The sequence below is a fragment of the Neophocaena asiaeorientalis genome, unplaced genomic scaffold (genome assembly GCF_003031525.2).
Source record: "Neophocaena asiaeorientalis asiaeorientalis breed wild unplaced genomic scaffold, Neophocaena_asiaeorientalis_V1.1 scaffold598, whole genome shotgun sequence".
In the NCBI taxonomy this organism is placed as follows: Eukaryota; Metazoa; Chordata; class Mammalia; order Artiodactyla; family Phocoenidae; genus Neophocaena; species Neophocaena asiaeorientalis.
In genome coordinates this window covers 1041263-1068510 of record NW_020173036.1, presented here as the reverse complement: position 1 = coordinate 1068510, position 27248 = coordinate 1041263, and the positions used below count along the sequence as shown (strand labels likewise).

Sequence of the window (27248 nt, the reverse complement as noted above, 5' to 3'; positions counted from 1 at the left end):
ACATGGGCTGGGAAAAGTAAGTACGATTGCTACAATATCCTGACCAAGTGGACTCTTGAAGGGGGAAGACACCCAGGATGGTTTTATCTGAGGACACGAGGAGAGGACCAAATTTCAGCTAAGTCAAAAAACAGAGAATGGGAAATTCTGTTGATTAGCCTAACCTGATGTTACATCTGAGGGCTTTTTATCCTAAGTATCAGTGAAGGTAGGGGGTGGTTGAAAAATTGATGACAGGCATAACCAAGGGGGTCAGCATGGTCAAATACAAAAAAGGTTTTGGGTGACATATGCAACAGGTAGAGAGGTTACCTGCTTTTGCCAGAGTCTGAGAAAGCCTAATCATTGAATTGTCCTTCCAAGCCTGGGAGGTCAGAAATACAGAGGAGACAAAAGAAATCATTCTGGTAACCTAATACGTTATTTAAGTAACTTGCCTTCTGAAGAATTTTACTTAACCAAAGCCAACACTGCAGCAGTCTTGTTCACCTTATTTTCTTTCTCACAACTTAAGATCTGCTAGGGGTTCACTTGCCCACTCGGAGAAGTCAATGTCGGGAGTCTGGAACCAGCTGAGGTTTGGATGATGATCCGGGGTGCGGTTTCCCTTCTGCAGCACAGTCTCTATTTCCCGTCACGTTCCTCAGAAGGTCCAGTCCATTGAGGATTGAGCTGGTCCTCCGGATGTTTATCCTTTCAAGATTTCAGTCTAGAGGTTCATCGTCTCCTCCTTTAAGAGCTCCCTAAAGGGGTTTTGCTACAAGTCCAAAGTTGGGGATCCAAATGCAGCAGAACCCAGACATTCCCAGGAGTCCTGTAATTAAATTGTCTCCTGGTAGTAGGAGCTGCAACCCTGGCTGCAGCTTCCCTTCCATCAGGGAGCAAGGCTCTCTGTCCATGTGAGAGTTCAAAACCCAAATGTTTAACAGAGGGCTGAGAAGTCTATGCCTTTTTCTTGGACACCTTATAGCCTCGTTCGACCAACAAGTTCATAGCCAAAACCGTATTTTGGTCTGAGATGTCCTTTGTCTTACTAGCAATCAAAGATCATCCACATACTGGAGCAGGGCTCCCTCGTTTAGTTGAAGTTCCCTCAACTCTTTTGCCCGGATTTCTTCAAATATTGTGGGCAAATTTTTAAATCACCTTCTGCAGTGTCCCTTTGGGAACGGCTGTAGGCTATCCTTTTGGGGGTTGGAGCAATAAAGCCTGCAACGCGCAAGCCTGCTCTGGTGGTACTTTCATGTCCATTTGTCCAGGTGCAAAGATAACCCTGGTATTTAGTAAGTCTCGTATAGAAAGCTGCCTCAGTAAATTCCCTGGTGGTCCAGAGGTTAGGTCCTTGGCGCTTTCACTGCCAAGGGCCAGGGTTCACTCCCTGATTGGGGAACTAAGATCCCGCAAACCATGCGACCAAAACAACAACAACATAGAAAGCCGCTTCAGGTGAGGCTTCCCCATCTGACAGTCTAGCAGCTGGAGACCAGGCTTTTTCACGTTTTCTCCAGACACCTCAGTTACAAACACAGTCTCAAAAGAAAGTGTAGAAAGCTGGATATTTAAAACAGAGTAAGTGGGGGACTTCCCTGGTGGCACAGTGGTTAAGAATCCACCTGCCAATACAGGGGACATGGGTTCGATCCCTGGTCCGGGAAGATCCCACGTGTTGCACAGCAACTAAGCCCCTGTGCCACAACTACTGAGCCTGCGCTCTAGGGCCCGTGTGCTGCAACTGCTGAGCCCCTGTGCTGCAACTACCGAAGCCCACGCACCTAGAGCCCATACTCCACAGCAAGAGAAGCCACCGCAATGAGAAGCCCGCGCACCGCAACGAAGAGTAGCCCCGGCTCGCCACATCTAGAGAAAGCCCACGCACAGCAATGAAGACCCAATGCAGCCAAATATAATAATAAAACAGTAAGTGACCCCCGTATTGATCAGAAAGTCCAAAAGTTGATTTCTTACTGTCCTAGTCACGTGGGGTTCTGTATGTGAGATATTGATGGACTTGGCAGGATTAAGGGGAGCCCCTGGGTCCCTATCGTTCTCAGTTAGCTCAGCCACCTGATGTGCCACTTGTTTACCTTCTTCCAGAGTCTTCCTTAGGATGGCACAGTCTCTTTTCCAGGGTCCCTCCTGTTTGCAATATTCACGGTGGTAGAAATCCCACTATTGATTGCCCAGTTCGAGTAGAAGCTCGGGGCCTCCTACCTTTTGCCAAGTCCCTCGTAGGGTCCTCAGCTTGGTCCGGCTCTTCCTGTGTAAGGCAGCCGCCAGCAGAGTGGCCTGTTGTTTCATTCCCTTGTTCCCTTTTCTCCTGAGCCTGGTCCCTGCCATTGGAAACTGAAGGCAATCTCAACAGGTTGAGACTCGGCATTCCAAGAGCACCTTCTGTTTCTTCTGTATATTAGCGGGGCGGGGGGAACCTGACCAATAAAAGTCATATTAACCATATTTAAATTCTCTGGGGCCTCAGAGTCTGTATCTGTATAATGCCTCTAAGCTTTAGAGACCCATACTAGAAACTCTGAAAGAGCCTCATTTGGGTTCCCTTTTACCTCTTGTACTTTATTAAAGCTTCTTCGGGCATCCCTCTTTGAAATCCCGCAAGAATACAATCTCAATCGTACTCGAGTTTTGGCCTATGCCCAACATTCACATCCCAATTAGGATCCCCTGTTGATAGAGCCACGCTCGCAGCATCCCCTACCGCCTGCCAGGGGTGTCTACATGAAGCACATCTGCCTCCTCCCAAGCTTTATCCAGCACCATCCTATGTTCTTCTGAAGTGAGAAGGGTATTTAATAAATTTTGAACATCTGCCCAGGTCAGGTTTGGAGTTTAAAAAAAAAAAAAACAGGATGAGAAAAGGTATTTCCATTCTCTTCGGGTCACCTCTGTTAAGTTGGCATAGTGCTCTTACAATTAAATAAATCTGAAGTTGAAAGTGGGAGTGGACCCAGATCAGCCCCATCGGCTGCCCGGTCTCAGCATTCACACCCCCAGTGGGGACTTGCCTTGCTGGGTATTGCCCCACCTGAGTTTGGGTGGCTCCCTGGCCAAATCCAGCAGCAGGTATGAGAAGGGGGAGCTCACTCCTATTCTCGACCCTCAGAGACCAGAGGGGCCCAAGCCGGAGGCTGTGGCTCAGACAGTGGAAACGAAAGGGCAACAGCCCCCATGATATAGGGTCAACGGCAAATCCTCCTCCTTTGAAATAGCATGAAGCAAAACAGGTTTCCTTCCTTCCCTTCCTGTTAACCTTACATCTTCTTTGCATAGGTTTATTCTGATACAAACATTGTATCTAAAGGTACTTCATCCCATGTTTTTTCTCATTCACAAAATGAATCTAGTTGCAGAATTATATTGTAAGTTCAGGATCCACTTACAGGCCATTTTGCTCAGGAGACTAAAGGATATTATGGCCATGCAGTGTTACCAAAAAAAATACCATCACTTTCTTTTCCATGGATTCATAACTGAACGTCTCCCAATTTTGGAAAATACAGCCTAGAGGGCTGCAAGGGGGAACTGAATTAACCTTTCCCATTTTGAAGGGGCTTTGCTTCCAGGTGGTCACAATAATGAAGTCTTTCTAAGGGTCCCTGCCACCATCACCAAGCTCAATCCCCAGCAGTCAAAGCTTAACAACGGAAACAATCAGACACAGAGGGACACAAACAAGACCAACGACAAAAACCCCGGGCCTCTAACCCAGGTAGAGTAACTCAGCACCTGTAACCTTTTATATTGTCGGCCAGAATCCCTCCAGGTAGGCAGGCCCCCAGCCCACGATCTGGTCAGAATTATCGGACAATTTAAGCACAGTTGGATTTCTTTAACGTAGTTACTCACCCACAAGATGTCTTCCAAACCCAAAACCGTCTGCTGCAAAATAAAATATCGGTGGCACCTGGCAGGGGAAATTTGGGGACGGTCGTGGAACAAATGGACCAGGCAGCTGCTTGGACCTTTCCACGTGCTCTCTGTACCAGCAAGAGGCCAAAAAGCCCCAAGCAAAAGGTCCATCTGAACTTCCCCTCCTGCCCGGCTCGCCAAACTTTACCGAACCAGGTTTATCGTGCCCGTCGCACAGCAAACCAAACGCTAAGACGCCAAAGTTTGGGGCAAAGAGTGGGTTTATTCCGGCCGAGAGGGGAGAGAGAGAGAGAGTTTAGAGGGGGGAGAGAGGGGAGAGAGCAGGGAGAGAGAGGTGAACAAACCTCAGATCTCAAATTTGCCTCTGGGAAAGCCAGCGGCTCAGGGTATTTATAGGATGGCAAATGAAGAAGCAGGGCGCGTGAGGGGTGGGGCTTGTGGGGAACGTGATTGGAAAAAGGTGCAGGAATCATCCTTCTGCGCAGGCGTAACTAAGCTACAGGCTTCTGCACATGTGAAAGGTCACAGAGCTGGCATCCATGTGTGACCCCTGGAGGGTGGGTGATCCTATCCAGCCTTAACCGGCTCATCTGAGACTCCAAGTTCCTGGACAGTAACTCAGGCAAAAAACATCTTCATGTTTAGGCTACGTGCTGTTTGGGGGACACGCAAGTGTTTACGACCTCAATTACCTCAGTTACCGGAGGCAGGTGGAATGGATTTGACTCATCATCACGCACCGTTTCAATACCATCGCGTCCTGTGTCTGTAAAGAGCATGGCAAGCTTTTCTCACATCTGGGGCCCGGTTGGGGTGTGTTCCCATTTGGAACAGAGTTGGTGACATCCCTGATTGGCTTAGGCCTGGGCTCCAGAACCACACAATGGCCAGGGGACTGGGACTGCGCCACCAGCATGTTTGGCCTAGATGTGTCAGGTCTGCCTCCCAAGTTATCCCTGCTCACCTCCACCCCCAAACTGGGGTCACCGTCAGACCACACGGCTGCTCCACAGTCAGCGCAGGAGGTCGGAGCAGATAAGGGAGAACCCCCAACATCCCCAATGACTCCTTTGCCTGAACACACGCCCTCGTGCCGGCAGCCAGGCCAAGTGCTGGGAATGGACCTTGTTCTCTGCCTCCTCCCACAAACCTGGCGCAGAAACACAACTGATGTTCAACGAACGTGGAGTGAATTATTGACATACATTGACCCACCTGATCTCACCTGATTCGTGTATCACTGTGGTACTGGTGGGAGCTGTATCCTATCACATCCATTTTACGGAGGGAACAGAGCAGAGCCAAGGTCACGACAAAGTTGCCCAACATCTCTTTGCTCCTGAGCCTGAGGCTGTTCCTGGCACGGCGTTGTGAATGGTATGTCCCAGGAGGGAACAACAAAGGTGCAAATGAACGGTATCATTTCTAAAACCTCTTTATATAGCCTTATTTGACTTTTATACTATCTCTAAAGCTGGGCATAACAGAGGAGACGCTCATATTTATCCAAATTTGGATATATGAGTTACATGTTTTAGCTCCCTGAATTTTTTCTTTTTGAGAAAGTTTGGTGCAAATTACTTGAAATCAATGTTAAGTTCTAGCAGGTGATGAAATGTGAATCACAAACTACTCCTGTCAAAAATGTTTATATTGTAAAAAAGAATGTGTGTATATACATGTATAATTGAATCACTTTGCTGTACAGCAGAAATGAACACAACATTTTAAGTCAACTATACTTCAACAATAGCGAAAAAATTTTTTTTCAATGTTTATATTGAGTCGAAGCCTCATTTCAGTTTACAGGAAAATGAGACACATTCGAGATATTAGTCACTCTACAAGACTGGCCTGGTCTTTTCAAAAAGTCCATGTTACAGGGAAGAAGTTCCAGGTTGAAAGAGACTCAAGTGAGAAACCCTAACAGTGCTTAAACCCTGACTGGACCTTTGTTTAAATTAATGGAGCAACTAGGGAAGTTGGAGCACAGATTGAATATGAACTTAATTTCATTAAGTGTAATGGTAGAATTGCAACTATGTAGAAGAATATTCTTATTTTTAGGAGATGTGTGCTGAAGTATTTAGGGCTGAGGTGTCTTCATGTCTGCAACTCATTTTCAAATGGTTTGACAGTTTTGTACAGACATAGAGTAAATGTGGCAAAATGTTAACAGTTGTTAGATCTAGGTAGAGAGCAGCTGGGTGTTTGTCATGTCATTTTTTGCAACTCTGTATTTTGAAAATTTTCACAAAGTTGGGGGGAGATCTTAGATTTTTCCATTTGTATCATCACTTTTAAAATGCTCTGTCCTGGTGGGCATATGCATCTTTTAGGCAGGTTCTCCAAATATGGTCTCTGGACCATCAGTATGACAATCACAAAAGAAAATATACGAATGGCCACGAGCACCTGAAAAGAAGTTAACATCGGTCGTCAAGAAAGTGCAAATGAGGGCTTCCCTGGTGGCGCAGTGGTTGAGAGTCTGCCTGCTAATGCAGGAGACATGGGTTCGAGCCCTGGTCTGGGAGGATCCCGCATGCCGCAGAGCGGGTGGGCCCGTGAGCCACAACGACTGAGCCTGCACGTCTGGAGCCTGTGCTCTGCAATTGGAGAGGCCGCGATAGTGAGACGTCCGCGCACCGCGATGAAGAGTGGCCCCCGCTTGCCACAACTAGAGAAAGCCCTTGCACAGAAACGAAGACCCAACACAGCTAAAATAAGTAAATAATTTAAGAAAAAAAAAAAAAGAAAGTGCAAATGAAAACCACACTGAGATACCACTGCACATCCACTAGAATGTCTAAACGCGAAAAGGCTGGCAACACCGAATGCTGATGATGTGGAGCTACCGGAACTCTGGTATGTTACTGGCGGGTCTGTAAAATGGCGCAGCGACTTTGGAAGACACGTTGGCAGTTTCTTACAAATTAAACACATCCTTACCATACAACCCAGTAATCCTACTCCGAGGCACTCAAGAAAATTGACAGCCTACGTCCACACACAGACTGATAATCCGAATGTCCACAGCATTGTCTTCATAAAAGCTCCAAACTGGAGACAACCGCAGTATCACCCACTAGAGAGAAGATAAACAGATCGTGATCTGTCCCTACAAAGAAAGGAACTATTACCGCTACCTGGGGCAACCTGAACAAGTCTTTAAAACCCTGGGCTAAGCTAAAGAAGCAGACACAAAAGAGTATGTTTAATTACTATTCTGTAAAATCCTAGAACAAGCTAAAGATAATCTGTAGACACAGAATGCAAATTTGCCTGGGGTTGGAGATCAGGGAGAAGAGAACATTGACCACAAAGGGACACGAGGGACCTACCTGGAGTGTTGGAACTACTCCATATCTTGATTGGCAGTGGTTACACGGGTGCCAACAGTTGTCAAAAGGTACTCCTGAGATGGATGCATTTTCTTACCTCAGTGAAGTTGACAAAATATCTACACACTATTTTTTTTTCCCCTGGGGGCAATACGGGCTCTTTTATTTAATTTTTTTTTTTTTTTTTGGCGGTATGCGGGCCTCTCACTGTTGTGGCCTCTCCCCTTGCGGAGCACAGGCTCTGGACGTGCAGGCTCAGCAGCCATGGCTCACGGGCCCAGCCACTCCACGGCATGTGGGATCCTCCCGGACCGGGGCACGAACCCGCGTCCCCTGCATCAGCAGGCGGACTCTCAACCACTGCGCCACCAGGGAAGCCCAATACGGGCTCTTTTAGACAGCGTTTCTCAAAATGTGGTTTGCAGACTGTCTGCATCAGAATTACCAGAAAAGCTGGTAAAAACCTGACTTGGGGGCCGCTCCCTGTGCCCAATCTCAGGATGAGGTGTGGGCTCCACACAGGTGACTCTTCCGCAAACGAGGTGTCCATAGCTGTAACCTCGGAGGCTGCTGTGAGCTGCTGGGCCAGCCTGTGTCAGAGGCAGTTCTCCAAAGCTCCATAAAACAAACCGGTACTGGGGGCAACATTATTAGTGTGGATTTCAGACAACAGCAGTTGGCAGTGCCTGGTGGAAAAAGAAACTAGAAAAATTACGCAGAGGAATTCCACGCAGACCAGCCTGCCGTGGAACCTTTCCAGCTTCTATTTAGCAGAAAGGGAAAGACACGCTCTGAAGGTGAGGCGAGGCTGCAACTTGTGAAAATGTACCTCGGTGAAAGAAATAATGACAGGTTATAAGAAAAGGCAGTCACAGGAATGCTTTCTGAAGCTCGTCGTTCTCAAACCAGGCTGCACGTCAGAATCTTTTGGACCTTGCAAAAAATATAATTTCTCTTTTTATCGAAGTAATACATGAATATGGGTATTTTTAAAAAGTGAATATGGTTTTATGTTAATAGTACTAAAGGCGGTATATTAAGAAAAAGAAGAAAAACCTCACTACTCCTGTAACCTCGCTCCTGTTCCTTGGAGATAGGCATTTAAGTGTTTTAACCTTAGGGATGTAGCTTGATGAATTTTTACGTATGTACCCAGCTCCACCCAGATCAAGATCTAGAGCATTCCAGCACCCCTGAATATTCCCTGGTCCCCCTGCCCAGTTAATACTCCTCCCCCCTGACCAAGATAACTGCTGTCCTGACTTCTATCGGCATCAGATGAGTTTTAAGGCAACCACTTTAAATGATTCTTGCCATTCCTTCTAGTATTTGTCTCCATATTTCTAAATAGTAAGTGCGCACTGCTATTCCTTCGTTTGCCAACTTTGGACAGTAACTAGGAGCTTCCTACTTCGGCAGGTCAAAGGTCACTCTCTTACTCTCCCCTTCCCCACCAACTGAAGCTGAAAAACTCTCTGATTTCCAGGCCCCAGCATCACACCACCCACGCTGGGCACCTGGATCTTTTAAGCTCCACAGGCGATTCTAAACAGCGCCGAGCCCAGAGGGCCCCAAGCCGGTGGCCCTGAAGCTGACGTTAAACCAGCCTGACACTACCAGACACGGACGTTCGCTGCCGAGAAGGGCTTTGAAGCGAGTTCAACCTGAACATGTCATCAAGCTCTGGGGTTAATCTGTAGTTGAAATAAGAAGAAAGCCATGAGAAACACGAGAGTGCGTCTAAGATTTTTATTGCCTGTCAGGTGTGCTCTTAGCACTCTCCATCCCTTTCTCCCGGGCAGCCCCGCACTCTGTACAAGCTCTTAGTTCGAATGGACCAGTAAAGGTTTCTCTGAGGAGCTCGGACACCTGGTCTGCCTTTAAAGAGGAAGGCTGGTTTGCACATGACTGGCACCACGACCAGAGGCTGGTACAGTCAGTCTCCTGTCCTCTGAGGAAGTCTCTCCAGGCTGGAGGCTAAGCAAACCCTCCCCCCACCTTGCTGCCACTCCCTCCAGGCCGGAGGCCCTTCACTGAACCTCAGTGGGAGACACCTTCAGGCTGGGGTCCTCACAGTTGTGGCAGGAAGAGCAGCCTCACGCCTCCCCACATTTCTGATTTCCTTTCTCCCTCGGACCCCAAGCTTTGTGGTGGCTTCGCCGGCCAAGAGGGGGTGTGTCCTCTCTGCGTCCTCCCAGCCTTGGGCATCAGCTGGCCGGACGCCCCGCCAGTCCCACATGCCAGTCACCGCAAAGAACCTTACTCTCTGCCAACCCCCGGGGTGGGGACAGGACCCTCCTTCCTCTCTCCTCCGGGGTGGCCACGTCTCGCGCGCTGCCCTCCGGATGCTGTCGGCGTGCGTGGCCGCCTGGAAGTGGCCTTTGTAGCAATAATGTCATGGCTGCCAAATCCCAAGGCCACTAAATGGGAGACTCACTTCCTGGGCTCAATGAGAAGCCAGGTTGGGATCACCTGTGACCGTTCATCCTTTTTGTCCCTCTAGGCCTGAAAGGGTGCACACCTGTGACTAGGCAGGTAAGTGGGAGAATGAGAAGTGGCCGTTTTAATGAGGGAGAAACTGAGGCTCAGAAGGAAAAACCCAAAACCAAAAAAACCCACAAGGTCACAGAACAAATCCACTTCAGCAGCTGGACACTCAAATGGGCGCTCAGCCGCGGGGCCGCAGAACGTCTCCTTCCCCGCGGATGTGACCTCCCTGCGCCAGGAGTCCGCTCCCTGCTTCGCCGAGGCGGGGCCACTGAGCAGAGTGGGGAGACCTGGAGGCCTGGGTCCGGGGAGGAGGCTGCCCCGGCTCTCAGCCTGGCCTCCCCCAGCAGGCTCAGGGCGGGCAGAACCCAAGTCACTTGGTCCCCCTGGCGCAGACCCAGGGTCTGGGGGAGGCACAGTCTGAAGCCACGAACTTGCCTCCCTCCAGGCCCCCGCAGTTGAGATCCGGTCCTTGCTGGTCTTCCTCCGGGAGTCTGGGGAAGGGCGAGAAGAAGGGAAGGTACTCAGGCTGACGGGCCCTCCCAGCCCTTGTGCCCGCTGCCTGGGTACCGCTGGGATCGCTGCATGGAGCCCGGGGGGTCTGGAAAGAGCTCTGAGGCAGGAGTTATGATGATGTGCCCCGCCTCTTGCCCCAGGGAGTCAGCTGTGTGGCCCTGGGCAAACCACCAAACCTCTCTGAGCAGCACTCCCCTTATCCATAGAACATGGTGACAGTCCTTCCTGGGTGAATGCGTGGGACCCAAACAAGGGATGGGGTGATGAGGACTAAATGAAACCAAGGGACATCCTAGGCTGGGGGTGGTGCAGGGGGGTGAACCTGGCGACACATGGAGGGGAAGGCCTCCAGCCCCTTTGGCGCCTGCTGTGGTATCACGTGGGTCACACTGGGGGCCCAATGCTAGCGTGTTGGGGACAGAGGGGCCGCCCACCCAGGCCCACGGTCACTCACAGCTGGGGTGGCAGAGGGGTCCCATCGATCCAGTGCCAGCCCTGGGGGCCTCGTCGGGCCCCCACCCAGGAGTACTTGGTGACTGGGTATCTGCTCAGGAAGTCCTGAGAGAGAGAAAAGCAGCTTGTCATTCTTCTCGGGCCACTGATACGGCTCACCTGGGGCTTCCGTCCCCCTACCCCATCCCCCATCCCAGGTTTCTGCAAGTTCTCAGTTCCACAAGCTAGAGAAGCGACTCATCCCTCCCCAAACACCAGGAATTGGGAAGCTGTATTAGATGCCTGCTGGTTGACAGGCACCGTGCTCAGGACCGAGGACCAGAAATGGGGGCAATCCCATTTCAGCCCTCCCCAAGGGGTGACAGGACGTGATCGCCCATCCCCACGAGCAATGCACGATGGGTACTGAGCAGACAGCGAAACGAGGCAGCTCAGAGAAGAGGGGGTGAAGGGCATGAGCAAAGCTGGGAGCCTACAAAGCAATCCAGGTGACAAACAGCAAGTAGCCTCACTGGGCAGGAGAAGAGCGCTAGGGTTGATTAGGCTGCAGAGGCGGCCAGGGAGCAGATGGTCAACAATACAGTCACCAGCAGGAGCATAAACTACATGGCATTCATTCCGGAAGTATTATGAAGACCATTCAAAATAAGGGTGAGTATGAAGTCCCTGGGGCAACATGGGGAAAAGTCATAATACATGAAGGGTTATAGTAAGTGAAAAAGCTGAATTAAAGTTGTGGCATGGACTTCCCTGGTGGCGCAGTGGTTAAGAATCCGCCTGCCAATGCAGGAGACACGGGTTCGATCCCTGGCCTGGGAAGATCCCACATGCCACGGAGCAACTAAGCCCGTGCGCCACAACTACTGAGCCTGCGCTCTAGAGCCCGTGAGCCACAATTATTGAGCCCGTGTGCCACAGCTACTGAAGCCCGCGCACCTAGAGCCCGTGCTCCCAAACAAGAGAAGCCACCGCAATGAGAAGTCTGTGCACCTTAACGAAGAGTAGCCCCTGCTCGAGGCAACTAGAGAAAGCCCGCGCGCAGCAACGAACACCCAACGCAGCCAAAAATAAAATAAATAAAATAAATAAATTTATTTAAAAAAAAAAAAAAAGTTGTGGCATGATTATAAGAATGAAAAAATGTGTACGCACATGGGCGCAGACACACAAGGAACAAAAGGCAAAACAAGTATGTTAGAGAGCTAGCGGAGATGCTGTTTTCTTTTAAATAATTGTCCCCAGCGTCATCTTATTTTTAGTAATGAATTAAAGCAAAAAATTGTATTTAAAAAGTTTCAACTTGGAAAAAGGATGTTTCAATATTGTAAGACTGGTGGATAGAGGTGGGGACAGTGGTCCACACCAGCCCAGTCTTTCCAGAACATAATCTGTGCTACAAAAAAAGAGTGGCAACACAGTTCCTATTGCTTGGACGGGTAATTCCACTTTGGGGAAGAAATCCAAGTACATAAAGGGGAGAAAATGAACTTTCACAAAATTATCACACTGCTATTTGTAAAGAAAAAATGGAAACCACCCAAATGCTCTGCAGTCAGGAAATAACTAGGCAGATTATAGGACATCAACATGATGGAAACTCACAGAGCTGTTAAAGATGATGAGCACACGGAAGATGCAGTGACGCAAGAAAATGCAGATACAAAATCACGCCGAGTGGAAAAAAGCAGACCACGCCAGCAAGCCCATGCCGAGCAGCACACATTCGCGTTAGTGATGAGAAGCCACGTAAATCTGATGTATGTTCAGTTCTTCCCTAGAAAAGTGTTTATGTTGACAGAGACAAAACCTCTATATTTAACCCTGGGGATTAGAAAGCAAGCACCAAGTGATGCCCATCCCCTTGGTGACACTCCTATTTTTCCTTGAGGTCTCAGTTTAAAGGTCACTTCCTGTAGGGACACCATTCTGACCCCCTCCCCTGGGCTGCCACAACCTTCACAGTTTAGAGCATGGTGTGTGGCATTTGGCTGGCTTGCTTCCTTGTCAGTTTTCTGTATCAGACAGTGAACTTGGTGAGCGCCGGGTGCCTGCCCTATTCACCACTGACCACGACAGCCCAGCACATAGTAGACCAGCTCAACAAAACTGGCCCCCCTCCCCTGTGTCACTGCCAATAACCAGCAAGGGCCACAGGTAACAATCGGGCTGTCAGGCCAGCCCTGCTCCCAGAGGTGTTGGTGCAGACATTCAAGGGAACATCAGCTGGTCAACAGCTGGGAGAAGAGCCAGAAGGAACTTCCAGACTGAAGGGTGCCAACCTTACCCCTTCTGAAATCCCAAAAGCCAGACTGCACAAGGCACACGTACAGCCTCTCCTGGGCTGGTCATTTCCTCTCTGGCTGGACTCCACAGGCTGGGGCCCTTGGGCAGGGTTGGGTGGGAGCTTTGGAAGGGATGAGAAGGAACCTGGGCTGGGTTTGAGCTGTGAGTCAGAGGGCACAGCAGCTCCAAGCATCTCACTGCCGTGGCTGCAGCAGACTCGGGGCTCCTGCTGGCCAGCCCCGACCTCCTGGCAGCAATCAGCTACCTGATCGGGAAGACACACCAGAGCTTGGAGCTCCTCCCAGGGCCGAGAAGGGGGCTATCACTGCAGAGCAGAGCTTTGGGGCTAGGCCACCCCATATTCAAATTCTGGTCCTGTGACTTGCAAGCTAAGTGACTCTAGTTAAGTTACCCGACCTTTCAGAGCTTCAGTATGGTCCTCTGTAAAATGGGGAGATGTTTTGTGTACAAAGCCAAGGGCATGTAGTACACACTCATTAAATGAGGCGCCTCCAGTCCGTTGGATGGTGTACAAAGCTTCGTGTCTGACTCCAACATATGTGACCTCATTTGATGCCTTGGCATTGCCAAGGTGATCCTTCCCTTCTCTCTGTCCTAGCCCCAGGCCATGCGGCTCTCCCTCCTGGGCCTCCTGTCCCCACCCAGCTCCACCCACTCCATTCCGTCTTTTTCCTTGCAGCTCAGACACCATTAACCTGTTCCCATTGTTAGCAAAAATTATGGTGTGGGAAAAGCATTGCCTGGAGATATAAGTAAATTCTAGAAACTTCTGTGTAATTTATGGCTCAAAGGACTGCTCCGTAATGGCACAGGTATCTGGGGCCTCCATCTACTCCAGCTGGTGCATCTCCAACTTTGCCACCAACGTGGGGGGAGGGGAATGTGATCCTGAGCAGAATTTACCTGAAATCTCATATTTTACATATTAAAATTAAGGTAAATTGTTTTCCATCCTTTCATACATTTCTTTTTAAAAAACTGTGGTAGGTTAACCAAAAAAAAAAAAAAAAAAAAAGTAAAAAACTGTGGTAAAATATATATATAAAGTTTACCATTTCAACCATTTTTAAGTGTATAATTCAGTGGCGTTAGGTTCATTCGCATTGTTGTGGGACTATCGCCCACCCCCATCTCCAAAACTTTTTCATCTTCTCCCACTGAAACTTTGCACCCACTATACAACTCCCATTTCCCCCTCCCCTTGGCAACCACCATTCTACTTTCTGCCTTCAAACATTTCTGCTTTAATATTTAAATGTTTTAAACTACTTAATTTTCTGAATCCTATGATATTTATTCGTTTTCATCTTTCTGCACTCAAAACGTGGCTTACAGTCAATGTGTACATTTCAGGAAGCTTCTTCCTTCCCTGACCCTGCAAAACAAAGCTGATCTTAAACCAATGGCTAGTGAGTCTAATGACTGATGGCACAGAGGCACTGAAACTTTCTCCTTTCCTCTAACCTCTTGGGGAGGACAAGACTTGTCTATCCTGGGGCTGCGTGTACTACTGGCACCTTGGCGTGTCCCTGGGGTCTCGCATCCCAGCTCGTGGAGCCTGTCCTCTGCCAGCGGCCAGCCTGTCCTCCGCTGCTCTTCCCCATACCTGCCTTGGTGCCTCCTGCAGCTTCTGGCCCTTGTCCAGAACTCAGCAGGGCTCCAGAGCTCCACAGTCGTCATATTCTGGATTTCAACTGCCTGAGACCCAAATCTTCACTTTGGTCTTTTTGCAAGGGGCTTTTTGGAAGCTCCTTTTTGGAAAAAGCTTATCCAAACTTTGTGATATATTTTCTGAATATATACTTGTGTTACAAATGATTGATCCTGTTTGCTTAGTTTTAAAAGAATTCAAGCTCCGTTTGCGATGTGGGTAGTTCAGCTCATCTCCCCTCTTTGAGGACCCCCAGCCACAGGGAGGCCATTTGTTCAGCCGATGTCCGAGGTCACAGTGGACTGAACCTGTCTGATGAGAGGCCCGAGGGCAGGGAACTTCACCAGTTTTCTGATGACACTTGCTGTGCTCAGTGGGTCTGACTCAGGAGATGGGCCGCTAAGTCCCTGCCCAGCTCGCCCCCCTCGTCGGGTCCAGGCACTCTCTAGGGACTCACCAAGTTCCCACTGGCCTTCATTTTGTAGATGCAACCAGGCTGGGTTGGGCAGAAAACATTATATTCTGATCTCTTGCCTCTGTGGGCTACCATTACTCTAGTATTTCCCCCTAATCATAGTGCATACTATTTGTAGGACATTTAGACAATTTAAAAAAGCTTTAAAGAAGAAGGAAAATAATCGCTCATAATCTTGACTCCAGTGATAACCGCTATTAATATACTTCCTTTCAGTATGTTTTCTTTGCATATATATTTACCATATTGGGATCACACATGACTTTTTTCAATCTACATTGTATCTTTTTCATTTCCCCATGTTTTTTGAAAAATGTGTTATTCCTGGTAATAAAATAATCCATGTTCATGTAAAACATTTTCTCCAGCAGATTTTTATATCCACTTCATGAGAACCCTCCCAGAGAAAAGAAAAATACGGAAGCTGCCTTCCCTGCAGTGTGGGGTGGAATACCTTTGATTTTAGGACTGGGCAGGAAATGAAATTTCATATGTGAGGAAATGTTAAGTAAAATTATCAACTCAAATACAGAAGTATTTTGGGAAGAAAAAAATCCTGGCTAAATAAACTTTATTACAAGATGCCAAGAATTAAAAAAAAAAAAAACCACAAGATTAAAGGAGGAAACATAAAAGATATTACCATCTTAATGTATGCAAAAAAAATCCAATGAAATTAGACTCATTCATGCTTAAAACTCTTAGTAAAACAGGAATAGAAGGGAACTTCCTTAAATAATAACATAAGGGGGAAAAAAGGATATAAGAATGGGAGGAGATAACAGCAGATGAGAAATGTCGACAAAATTTTGGAAGCTGGACAACATTGATTGGCTTAGCAGACCCAAGAAAGCCTAGTGATTTTTCAAGGAAAGGGTGGAGTGGGAGGAAGCTGAGAAACATGCTAATTTGTACTGAGAAGCCCCAAAGTGCTCAAATATTAGAGGCAAGGTATAGGAAAATGCCAAGGCACAGAATAAAAAGCACTTGCATAAGAGCAGAGATAATGCAGGGAGCAGAAGAGAACTTCCAAAACACTATAATTAGTATTTACAGTGAGATAAGAGAAGATGCTTCATCCTTGAAACAGGAACAGGACACCATACAAAAGGAACATTTGAAGAACCAAAAAGAGTTCTTAAAATTACAAATAAGGCAGCAGAAATAAAAATGAAGAAAAAGACCCACAAAGGACTATTATTGTTAAATTTCAGAACACTGAATAAGAACAAAGGTGAAGACCCTGAAAATTTCCAGAGTTTGGGGTAGGGGGGCTGGTAAGAGTCACATACAAAGGATTGGGGATCAGCGTGAATGAGACTTCTTAGTGGTCGGACTAAAAGGTGGAAGGCAATGGAGCAAAATCTGCACAATTCTGGAGGTAAACTATTTCCAACTTAGAAATCTGTACCCAGCCAAGCTATCAATCAAATGAGAGGTTAGAATAAAAGTATCTTTAGACATGAAAGATCTCAAATGTCTTCCAGCAAATTTATAGAGGGTGTGCTTTACCAAGAAAAGACATGGAATCTAGGAAACGGGATCTCACACAGGAAAGAGGCAAAGGTATATTGAGGATGAAGGTAAAAAGAAATTCCAAGTCAATAGCTGGGTAGCAGGCCTCGTGAGCAGCCAGTCCAGACTGAAGCAGGAGACAGAGGATTCCAGGAGGCTGTCTGTCCATCTCCTGAACTATTTTTTAGTTTCCGGGTTTTTTTTTTCTTCTGGTCCATGCTGCCTTGCCCACCTTGACCTTCAATCACATATTCCTGTCATATATAACCAGAGCATCGTGCACCTTCCCTTCATAGCATAGATCAATACAGTAATTAAACATCTATTTCTATGATTTCCAGATTGCTCTCTGCCTCACTCGCCGCTCTTAGCCACGTGAAGGTGGAGGCTGTGCTCTCTGGCTCTTCGTCGAATCCCCAGTGCCAAACGCAGTGTAGGTGCTCAGTAAATGTTTATTAAGGCACTGACTGAAAGAATGGTGCTTTTTCATGCATATTAGAACAGCTAATATAAATTCTTGGCACTTGCCCTAGGTTAGATAAAATTAAGCCAAGGTTTGGATCCAGTTTATAGGTCCTTTTTTGTAGCCACTCTCAGACCCACTGACTGGATTATTATTCAGCAAATATTCACTCCTTCCCCTCCACCCCCAGGGTGGGAGTGGGGCATGGAGTATACTACCCTGTCCCTTTGATGTTGGGCTTGGCCATGTTACTTGCTTTGCCCAACGGAATGTTAGCACATATGACATGAGAAGTTCTCAGTTCTTGCCCTCCTGCCGTTTTTCTTACAAAGAGTTTCTCTCAAGAAGAAGGACGAGAGAGTCATGGAGCAAACACAAACCCAATCCATAGGCTCAAGCCAAGCGCAGCCAATCTGCATCCCGAAGCTGAGCTGTCCTGCCATACTCAGCCCAAATTAGCCCATCAACGGTCCTCCCACAGACCAACGATCAAGAAAGAGATGCCTATTGTCTTAAGTCAGTGACTTTTGGGGTGATTTGTTACCCAGTATTATTATAGCAATACCTGACTGGAATACCCACTAAATGTAATTTATTTTCCAGACTACCTCTCAGAGAGTACATGTGTGTCTCTCCCACAGACCGGCCAGCACAGACTTGTTCCTGAGCTCACTGTTAAGTGCTTGGTCACCAGGTTGGATGGGAGCATCTCCGCTCCAGCCCTCCCAGCTCCACTTCCACTTCTTAGAATGAAGAGCAAACTGAACATCTTGGAGACCTGAAGTCTGGTCCTCCTGCATGTCACTTTATTTCTCCAGGCCTTGGTGACTTTTTCTATAACATAGAGTTGGACTAGATCTTTGAGGTTCCTTCTAGTACCGAGAATCTAATCTGTAATGATAACCACGCCCCTCTCCTGCCCACCTCCCCCCCTCCTCACCTGGGTGTGTCTCAGCAGGGGGAGGGTAGCATGGTGGGCTGAGCAGAAAGCCTGGCTGGCCTCCCAGGCCTCAGCTTTGGCAGAGAGGTAGTAGCAGTGCTCCATGGACCACATCCAGCCCTGGGGGCATGGCTGGCACCTGACCCCTGCAGCACAGAGACCACCAGTGAGTGCAGGGTAAACTGTACAGAGCTGAATGTGTGGATGTTCAAAAATCGAGGGGGCGGGGGCGGACTTCCCTGGTGGCGCAATGGTTAAGAATCCGCCTGCCAATGCAGGGGACACGGGTTTGAGCCCTGGGCCGGAAAGATCCCACATGCCGCGGAGCAACTAAGCCCGTGTGCCACAACTACTGAGCCTGTGCTCTAGAGCCTGCGAGCCACAACTACTCAGCCCACGTGCCACAACTAGTAAAGCCCGCGCGCCTAGAGCCCATGCTCCGCAACAAGGGAAGCCACCGTGATGAGAAGCCCGCGCACTGCAACGAAGAGTAGCCCCCGTTCGCCACAACTAGAGAAAGCCCACGTGCAGCAACGAAGACCCAACACAGCCAAAAATAAATTAAAAAAAAAAAATCGGGGGCAAATCTGCAGGCATGGAACTGGCAAGCCTTGGAGGGGTAAGCAAGGCGGGCAGGCCCTGGGAAGGCCGCACAGCTTGTACACAAGGCCTCTCCACAGAAGGAAGGGGCTCTTCTCCCTTACCTCTGCTCACCGAGCCCTGCGTCTTCACGCTGCATCCGCGTGGGGGGCATGTCTTTTTCTAATTCTCACAAAGGAGCTAGAAGGACTAGACACCCTGCTGGGGGAGCAGGGGAGGAGAGGGGACGGGGAGGTGCCATACCTGCTTTCGAGGCCAGGGCCACAATGGCCACCGTAGACACCGCCAGGAGCACGGCCATGACTGCCAGGGCCCAGCGCAGGGACCTCATGTACATGGGCAGCCCTGTGGGAGGGGAGGGGACAACCAGGAGACACAGGTTAGGAGATGGTCCCAACTCAGGACCATGCTGACTCCTATACCATCAACATGCCCACCTCATCGCCCACCCTCAGGCCCAAGACACCAGGATAAACCACTCAATTTGGGTCCAAACCTCATACCTCGGAGAAAACTGCTAGAAGATATTCCACTTCTTAAATAACTAGAAGACGTAAGATTCTCTTCAAGAAAGAAAGTGGCTAAGAACCATTTATCGAGCATCTGATGTGCATTAGACATAGGGCACAAATAGCACCAAGGATGGGGCAAGGGCCCCGCACTCAGGGAGCTAACAGGACAGGCAAAGGTAGCAGGAGATCAAACTCCACACAAGAGAGGAACGAAGGCTAGATTCAGAGTTCGACAGACGCCCAAATTCAAGTTCGAGTCCTGACTCTATGGGCCCCTCAAGTGTTCTTGGTGGTTTTCATTTTAACATTGGAATCACATCTGCCTCTTCTATCTCTCCAGGTCACTGGAGGCCACTAATGAAGCTTCACACAGAGAGTGCCTTTTGGGCTGCAGAGCGCTAGACAGATGTGAGTTGTCAGCTGCCCAAGGACCTAGGGGACCAGATGGCTGGAATGAGGCTGTGGAGGGGAAAGGAAGACAGGAGGACACTCCAGGTGGGAGGAAGGGTGCAAAGGCTCAGAGATAGAACATGTTCAGGGACTTCCCTGGCAGTCCCGAGGTTAGGACTCTGTGCTTCCACTGCTGGGGGCCCAGGTTCGATCCTGGTCGGGGAACCAAGATCCTGCAAGCTGTACTGCGTGGCCAGAAAAAAAAAAAAAGAACACATTCCGATGCCACATCCTGCCTTGTAGATGGAGTAACCAGGGAAGTCAGAGCAGAAAACTCGAGGAGTAGAACATAGTAAATGCTTAATCACAGCCAGAATTATAAGCAGCTTTCCACCTGGAAAGACGCACCCATCTGAAGTAGCTGAGCTCTCAGAACTTGACCTCTGCCACGACTCAGACGCGAGATGGATCAGAGCAAACACCTTGCTGCAAGGGGCCCAGGACCCACCCAAATCTTGGGGATGAGGGTCAGGAATGCCACATAATCAGTGTGAGGGTCCTAAGAACTCAATCATTATATTTCCCAAAGCCTGAAACAGCAGGCGTTAGTCTGTGGCAAATATTTCATTACTTTGAAAAGAGTAATTCCATTTAAAAGACCAAGGACATTGTATATACCCACCACCCGATTTCCTTTTTGTATCTGGGATTGACATCTCCAGGGTCACACCCTCTGCTGCTTTCCTTCACTGCTCATCCCATCGTCACTGTCTACATTTCAACTACCTTTCCACCCCACAACTGAAACACCTTCTGCTTCCTCCTAGTCAAATCCCATGGCTGGGGTGGAGCCAGGTTTTGTGCGACTTAGTTTATCCAATTGGGGCAGGGGGGCATCTTAAAAAATAAAATACAGGGACTTCCCTGGTGGTGCAGTGGTTAAGAATCCGCCTGCCAATGCAGGGAACACAGGTTTGAGCCCCGGTCTGGGAAAATCCCACATGCCGCAGAGCAACAAAGCCCGTGTGCCACGACTACTGAGCCTGCGCTCTAGAGCCCGCGAGCCACAGCTACTGGAGCCTGCGTGTCACAACAACTGAAGCCCGCGCACCTAGAGCCCGTGCTCCACAACAATAGAAGCCACCGCAATGAGAAGCCCACGCACCGTGACGAAGAGTAGCCCCCACTCGCTGCAACCAGAGAAAGCCCGCGTGCAGCAACGAAGACCCAACGCAGCCAAAAATAAATAAATAAAATAAATTTATTTAAAAAAATAAAATACAAAGTTCAGCACAGAGGCTCAAAGGGCTCCTGCCATCTGCAACCAGAGAAAGCCCGCGTGCAGCAACGAAGACCCAACGCAGCCAAAAATAAATAAATAAAATAAATTTATTAAAAAAAATAAAATACAAAGTTCAGCACAGGGGCTCAAAGGGCTCCTGCCGGTGAGAGGCCTGCTTGTGTCATTGCCTCCAGGTCCATCTACTTCGGCCGGTGGCCTCTGCTCTCCCGGCGGAGCCTGACCACGCTGGACATCACCTCTCCCAGCTCCACTTCCTCCAGGCACTGAGAGCATTCTTCCTCTGAATGTACCCCTCCTGGCACCATCCCAGACTGCCAGGCGCTTTTGTTTTCTCCTGCCCAGACTGAGGACTGCTGGAGGGCAGGGTCAGGACGGCCGTTTCCTCACATCTTCCACACCTGATGTGTTGAGTACAATGTGACAGGCGGCAGCAAGGCTGGACAACCACTGAGATCCAACTGCTGCTCCCCTTCCCCAGACGGGGATGGGACTAAGCACTTCTGACATGTGCTTACACTCTGAGGTTAGTGCTACTCATTGAGTAACGATTTACAGAGCACTTAAGTGCCAGGTGCTGGAGATTCAGTGAAAGGCTAGACTGTCACCTGCCATGCCCCGCGGGGCTCAGAATCCAGGGGAGCATACTTACAAGAGGGATGCTGGAGCTGGGCAGCACAAGGGCCCGTGGAGCATGGAATAGGGACACCTGATCTTGCCTTGGGGACCAGAAGAGGTGACTCTGAACCAACACCTAAAGGGGAATAGTCTCCATTTGAGGATCCAGCTCTTCCCCAGTTTTATTTCTTTATTTTTTAAGTTAATTATTATTTATTTGGTTGGTTGCACCGGGTCTTAGTTGTGGCAGGCGGGCTCCTTAGTTGTGGCATGGGAACTCTCAGTGGCGGCACGCATGTGGGATCTAGTTCCCTGACCAGGGATTGAACCCGGGCCCCCTGCATTGGGAGCACAGTCTTAACCAACCGCGCTACCAGGTAAGTCCCTCCCCCCAGTTTTAGGCTCTCTGCAAAAGCCAATTTCTCTTCTGGGCTGAGGGCTCCCGTATAGAACATTCCCTGAGTCCTTGATTCTTCAGTTTACACCTGGACAGTGCCTCCGGGACATCTGCCCCAAAAAGCAAGGGAAGAGACAAAGCAGTGACGTCTCCAACCCTCTCCACAGTGGTCTCCTCCCTCTTGGGTTCACAAGGAGGGGACATGAAACAGCTGGGTGGCAGCATTACCACACTGGCCTGGGCAAGTCCCTGAGCCTGTGCCCTAGTGTGCCCTCTTGTTGTCACCAGCTTGATCTAGGCGGTAAAGGCCACCACAGGCAGAAACCACAATGCAGAGATCCTCATCCAAGCAGCCTCCCTCAGACCAAGCTTCAGCCAGGAACTTGAAAGTTCTTTAATCCCACACTTCCCAGAGAGGAAGCCCAAAGCATCAAGTGTCTGCATGCACCCTGCAGTATTTCCTGCCCGGCATCTCCCTCCCCTGACGTCATTCCTCTCCACACCCCCGGGTTACCTGCCTCATGTCCAGAGTATAGTTTCCACGTGGCAGCTCTCCCTAACCATCCAGTCCCAAAGTCTGCCTCTCCCCTGGACACTGGACACTGCTGACCACATCTTCCAGAAACTCTCACCTTTTTCTGCTTCTCTGCATCCTGATTCTCTTCCTACCACCTACATTTTTCTTTCCCAGTCTGTGGCTGGCTCCTCTTCCTTTTTTTTTTTTTCCGGCTGTGCTACACGGCATGGATGTGTGGAGGGGGTCTTAACCGCTGGACCGCCAGGGAAGCCTGGCTCCTCTTCCTTTAAATGACATCACTACCTGGAACTCCCAAAGGTACCTGCTTATTTCTCCCACGCCTCTTCCCCCATTCTCCATTCTGCAAGGATAACCCAATCAATCCATCATTCAGCTACCCAGCTCAGCAACTTGGGAATCATCCCCACTCTTCCTGTTAGCGCATCTTCATCAGGGCAGTGGCCCCACTCTCTAATTCAACCTTTGAACACTCCCTCCCACCTCTGCCATAGATCAAACCTTCATCGGCTCTTGCGGAACTGGTGCTATCACCTCTTAAGGTCTCCCTTCCTTCAATCTCATGCCTGTCCTGACCTTCCTCCACAGTGCTGGCAGAGCTCACTTTCTAGAATAAAAATCCAACCATGTTACCTCCCCACGACTCCTCACTTCCTTGAGTCCTCACTTCCTTATCATCCCACCCTTTTAGTCACAGACTCTCCTATTATTAATCTGATAAAAAAAAAGCTACAAACTTGGGCTTCTCTGGTGGCGCAGTGGTTAAGAATCCGCCTGCCAGTGCAGGGGACACAGGTTTGAGCCCTGGTCCAGGAAGATCCCACATGCCGCAGAGCAACTAAGCCCGTGCGCCACAACTACTGAGCCTGCACTCTAGAGCCCACGAGCCACAACTACTGAAGCCCACGTGCCACAACTACTGAAGCCCGCGTGCCTAGAGCCCGTGGTCTGCAACAAGAGGAGCCACCGCAATGAGAAGCCTGCGCACCGCAACAAAGAGTAGCCTCCGCTTACCACAACTAGAGAAAGCCCGCACGCAGCAATGAAGACCAAACACAGCCAAAAGTAAATAAATAAATTTATTTTTAAAAAAAAGCTACAGACTCATTGTGGTGGACAGAATAATGTCCTCCTAAAGAAGTCCATGTCTTAATCCTTGGAACCTGTGGATATGTTAGGTTACAAGGCACAGAGGAATTAAGGCTGCAGATGGAATTGAGGTTGCTTATCTGCTGACCTTGAGATGGGGAGACTATCCTGAATTTCTGGGTGGGTCCAGTGTCATCACAAGGGTCCTCATAAATGGAAGAGGGAGGCAAAAGGACAGGAGAGCCCCAGAGATGGCAGTGGAAAGGTTCAGCCTGACACTCGCTGTTTTTTCTCTTTTTTATTAGCTGCGCTGGGTCTTCGTTGCCGCGCACGGGCCTTCTCTAGTTGCAGCGAGCGGGGGCTACTCTTCGTCGTGGTGCATGGGCTTCTCATTGCGGTGGCTTCTCTTGTTGTGGAGCTCGGGCTCTAGGCGCGCGGCCTTCAGTAGTTGTGGCACGTGGGCTCAGTAGTTGTGGCTCGCAGGCTCAGGAGTTGTGGCGCACGGGCTTATTTGCTCCGCGGCATGTGGGATCCTCCCGGACCAGGGCCCGAACCCGTGTCCCCTGCATTGGCAGGCGGATTCTTAACCACTGCGCCATCAGGGAAGTCCCGGTTGGTTTTGAATATACAGAGGACCATGAGCTAAGGAACTCAATCGCCCTCAGAAGCTAGAAAAGTCAAGGAAACAATCATCTCCTAGGGTCCCCAGCAGGGATCACAGCCCTGCCATCTGGCCTTTAGTCTCTTGAGCCCATATCAGACTTCAGACTTACAGAACTGCAAGATAATAAATTAGTGCCATTTTAAGCCTCTAAGTTTGTGCCAATTTGTTACAGCAGCACCAGAAAACGATACACCTCTCATGCAGAAAATGTGCTCACACCCAACTCTGCAAAAGTCCCCGCGTGATTAGAGTCCCTGAACCCTACCATGTCTAAGAACCCCTGGCATAGATAGGCCCTCGGGGTTTGGAGCCTGTCTAGCTGACCGGTCTCTTCTCAACCGGTCAAGCTTTCAGCAGTTTAAGCCTCTAAGTTTGTGCCAATTTGTTACAGCAGCACCAGAAAATGATACACTTCTCATGCAGAAAATGTGCTCACACCCAGCTCTGCAAAAGTCCCTGCGTGATTAGAGCCCCTGAACTCTACCATGTCTAAGAACCCCTGGCATAGAGGCCCTCGGGATTGGGAGCCTGTCTAGCTGACCGGTCTCCTCTCAACCGGTCAAGCTTTCAGCAGGTTGTCTGCTGGGGAGGCCTCTAAGCCCCTCCAGCCAGAAGGCGCGCTCCCACCCCCAACTCCTACTCAGCTTTCAGGGCTTTAGCTGCAGGAAGCTTTCCCATGCCCTCAAGTTCACCAGCCACTCGCTTCTGGTTCCTTGTCCAGGATTTTTGTATTTTTCAGGCTCTTTCTTCTTCCCTGCAAGTCGCCACCCCCCACGCGGCAACAAAAAACCTCACACACACCCTAGCACAGTCTGGCCCGAAGTCCCCACGCAGTAGCAGCAGTAGCTGCTGAATGGATGAGTGTTAGGGGTCAAGTGGTCCTCAATATACGAGAGAGAAAAAGGAAGTCTGGACCTGCGAGAGATCGGCGAGCCGAAGTCAGGAGTCGGGAGACCGCGGTGCTGCCGGGGCGCCACCGCCGTCACGTGATCCTGAAAGCCCTCCCCTCGCTTGGAATTCCTTCCACCTCCACTTCTCAAAGACGCTGCGCACACTAAGAGCGAACGCGAAAGTTCTTGGAGGGTCGGAGAGGGAGAATAGCGGTTTTATCCTTTTACTGCCAACAAGTTGGATTATAATTACGTAGACAAAAAGTTACCGACTCTACGCCAGAGAGGCCGGGTGGGGTTCCTCCGCCGCAGCGGCCCAACGCTGGGTGGGTAGCAGGCGGGCCTCACCTTCGTCGACCCCCACACGGGAGCGCGGCTCCCGGCGCCGGCGCGCGCTTACCTATGAGCTTTATGACTCGGGACAGCTTCTTGTCGAAGTCCATCTCGGCGTGGAGCACGGCGTCCTCCTTGCAGCGGCAGCGGCACGTGGGGGAGCCCGGGGACTCCGCGCGCCCCTCGGCGGTACCGGCCCAACCCTCGGCGTCGAGGTCGCGCTCCGTCCGGGCTGCGGCCAGCGGCGTGCCACGGCCCCAGGTGCCTCCCGGAGACGGGGTCAGCCGCAGGAGCGGGTGCGCTGGGGAGGCGTGGCGGGAGAAGGCCGGCGATTCCGGCACCGGGACGGTGAGGAAGCGCGTGGAGGGCGCCGGCGAGGGCGCGCGGCTGCTGCCGGCCGCGCCCACGGGCTTCACGCGCACGTCCACCTGTAGTTCCACGGGGGCCCAGGCGCCCCGAGCCGGCTCACCGGGCGCGGCCCTGAGCATCTGCTCGGCCCCCGGCGTCTCGCCGTCCCGGGGCTGCTCAGCCGCGGCTGGGCCCGGCGACGGCAGCTCCGGGCTGGCGGACTCCTGACGGCGGAAGGCTTTGTAACCCGGGCTGGATGGCAGCAACCGCAGGGGCGCGGGTCGAGGCGAGGGCAGCTTCTTCCCGCCCGACAGGTCCTGGCCCGCGCCCGCCTCCTCCTTCACTGCGGGAGCTAGACTCGGGCTGCTCTCGGGACTCTCAGGGCGTCTTTCCTCCGCGGGGACCTGGGGCTGCTCCAGCTCCGGGACCCGGCTTCCCAAGGGCTCCATTGGGAACTCGGCTCCGTCTTGGTCTTCCCCCGACGCCGCCCGGGCTCCCTCCATTTTATACGCGGAGCAGCCGAGAGGTGCCGAGCGGGGTGCACCTGGGCCCAGGCAGGGAGTTAGCTTCGCCTCCCAGGTCGGGATTGGTTCCGACGGGTCGCTCTAAACCGTCAAGCCACGCCCTTCTCCGTCGCCACACCCACTTCCTCCTCCCAGCCAAGGACCCTGCTGGGATTGGCTGTGGCTCGGGTTCTGTTGGCCACGCCCCTTCAGGCCCCCAGCCTCGCCTTCACTTGGCGAAGGAGAAGAGAGGGGCAGAAGGGTCTGGCTGAGGGGTTACCCAGAAAGAGCCGGGAGACGGGTAAGGGGGAGCCCAGAGCGCAGACCCTTCTCTCTTCCTTGTCCCTGGCCCCACCCATTTCCCCCTCCAGCCCTCTGCCATTGTGCTGATTTTTGAGAGTTAGGGAAGGAGCGGCACACCTAGAGGACTCCCCCAAGGCAGAAGTCCCAGAGACATGTACTCTGGAGGTCTGACTCCTACTGGGCTAACTCAATAAAGACTGAGAAATGAATAAGCTTGAAAATGTGTATTTTCACGGCGGGAGAAGCCTGGTCCCCTGCCAGCCTGGTGTGGAGGACAGGGTTCCCAGCCCTGACCAGTAGTCTGAATACCATGAAAAAAATACAGACTCCTGGCAGACTCCACCCAGACCTACTGAATCTCATAAGGGGATAAGGCCAATTTTTAACAAGTGCCCCAGGATAGGATTGGCAGATAAAATACAGACCATTCGGTTAAATCTGAATTTCAGGTAAATAAATAAATAATAGTTTTTTTGTTTTTTGTATAAGAACGTCCCAAGTGCTCCGTGGGATATACTTATATTTAAAAAGTATTCGTTATCTGAAATTAAAACTTAACCTGCCTCCTATATTTTTATTTGCCAAATCAGGCAAGTCTACCCCAGGGACTTCTGCTGGAGTGATCTTGGTAGCAGCATTTGGAAAGACCACAGACTCGCTACTCCTGAGAGACGGGAAGGAAGCAGGATGTGGAGGGGAAGGATCTTAGGAGGGGAGGTAAACTACTGCAAAGGATGCT

At 50.3% G+C, this 27248-nt stretch overlaps 1 protein-coding gene across 2 annotated transcripts; it reads right to left on the bottom strand.

The window, feature by feature from the left end:
* Nucleotides 1-9716: 9716 nt before the first annotated feature.
* KLRG2 (killer cell lectin like receptor G2) lies at nt 9717-26679 on the bottom strand. 2 transcript variants are annotated; one of them, XM_024742529.1, is made up of 5 exons: nt 25423-26679; nt 18871-18972; nt 18028-18173; nt 10681-10784; nt 9978-10204 (listed from the first exon to the last, which is right to left on the bottom strand). In XM_024742529.1, exons 1-5 carry the CDS (start codon nt 26204-26206, stop codon nt 10084-10086), a joined length of 1257 nt encoding a protein of 418 aa, XP_024598297.1. In that variant the 5' UTR covers nt 26207-26679; the 3' UTR covers nt 9978-10083. The 2 variants fall into 2 exon arrangements, with proteins under 2 accessions (XP_024598296.1, XP_024598297.1); XM_024742528.1 differs by lacking the exon at nt 18028-18173 and having other exon boundaries at nt 9717-10204.
* Between the last annotated feature and the right edge of the window lie 569 nt (nt 26680-27248).

Coding starts and splice junctions, on each gene's coding strand:
- KLRG2 (XM_024742528.1), bottom strand. CDS start 26,206: ATGGAGGGAGCCCGGGCGGCGTCGGGGGAAGACCAAGACGGAGCCGAG. Junction 10,785..18,870: donor GGCCCTGGCCTCGAAAGCAG/GTATGGCACCTC, acceptor TCTCTCTCTCAG/GACTTCCTGAGCAGATACCC. Junction 10,205..10,680: donor ACCCCTCTGCCACCCCAGCT/GTGAGTGACCGT, acceptor GCCCTTCCCCAG/ACTCCCGGAGGAAGACCAGC.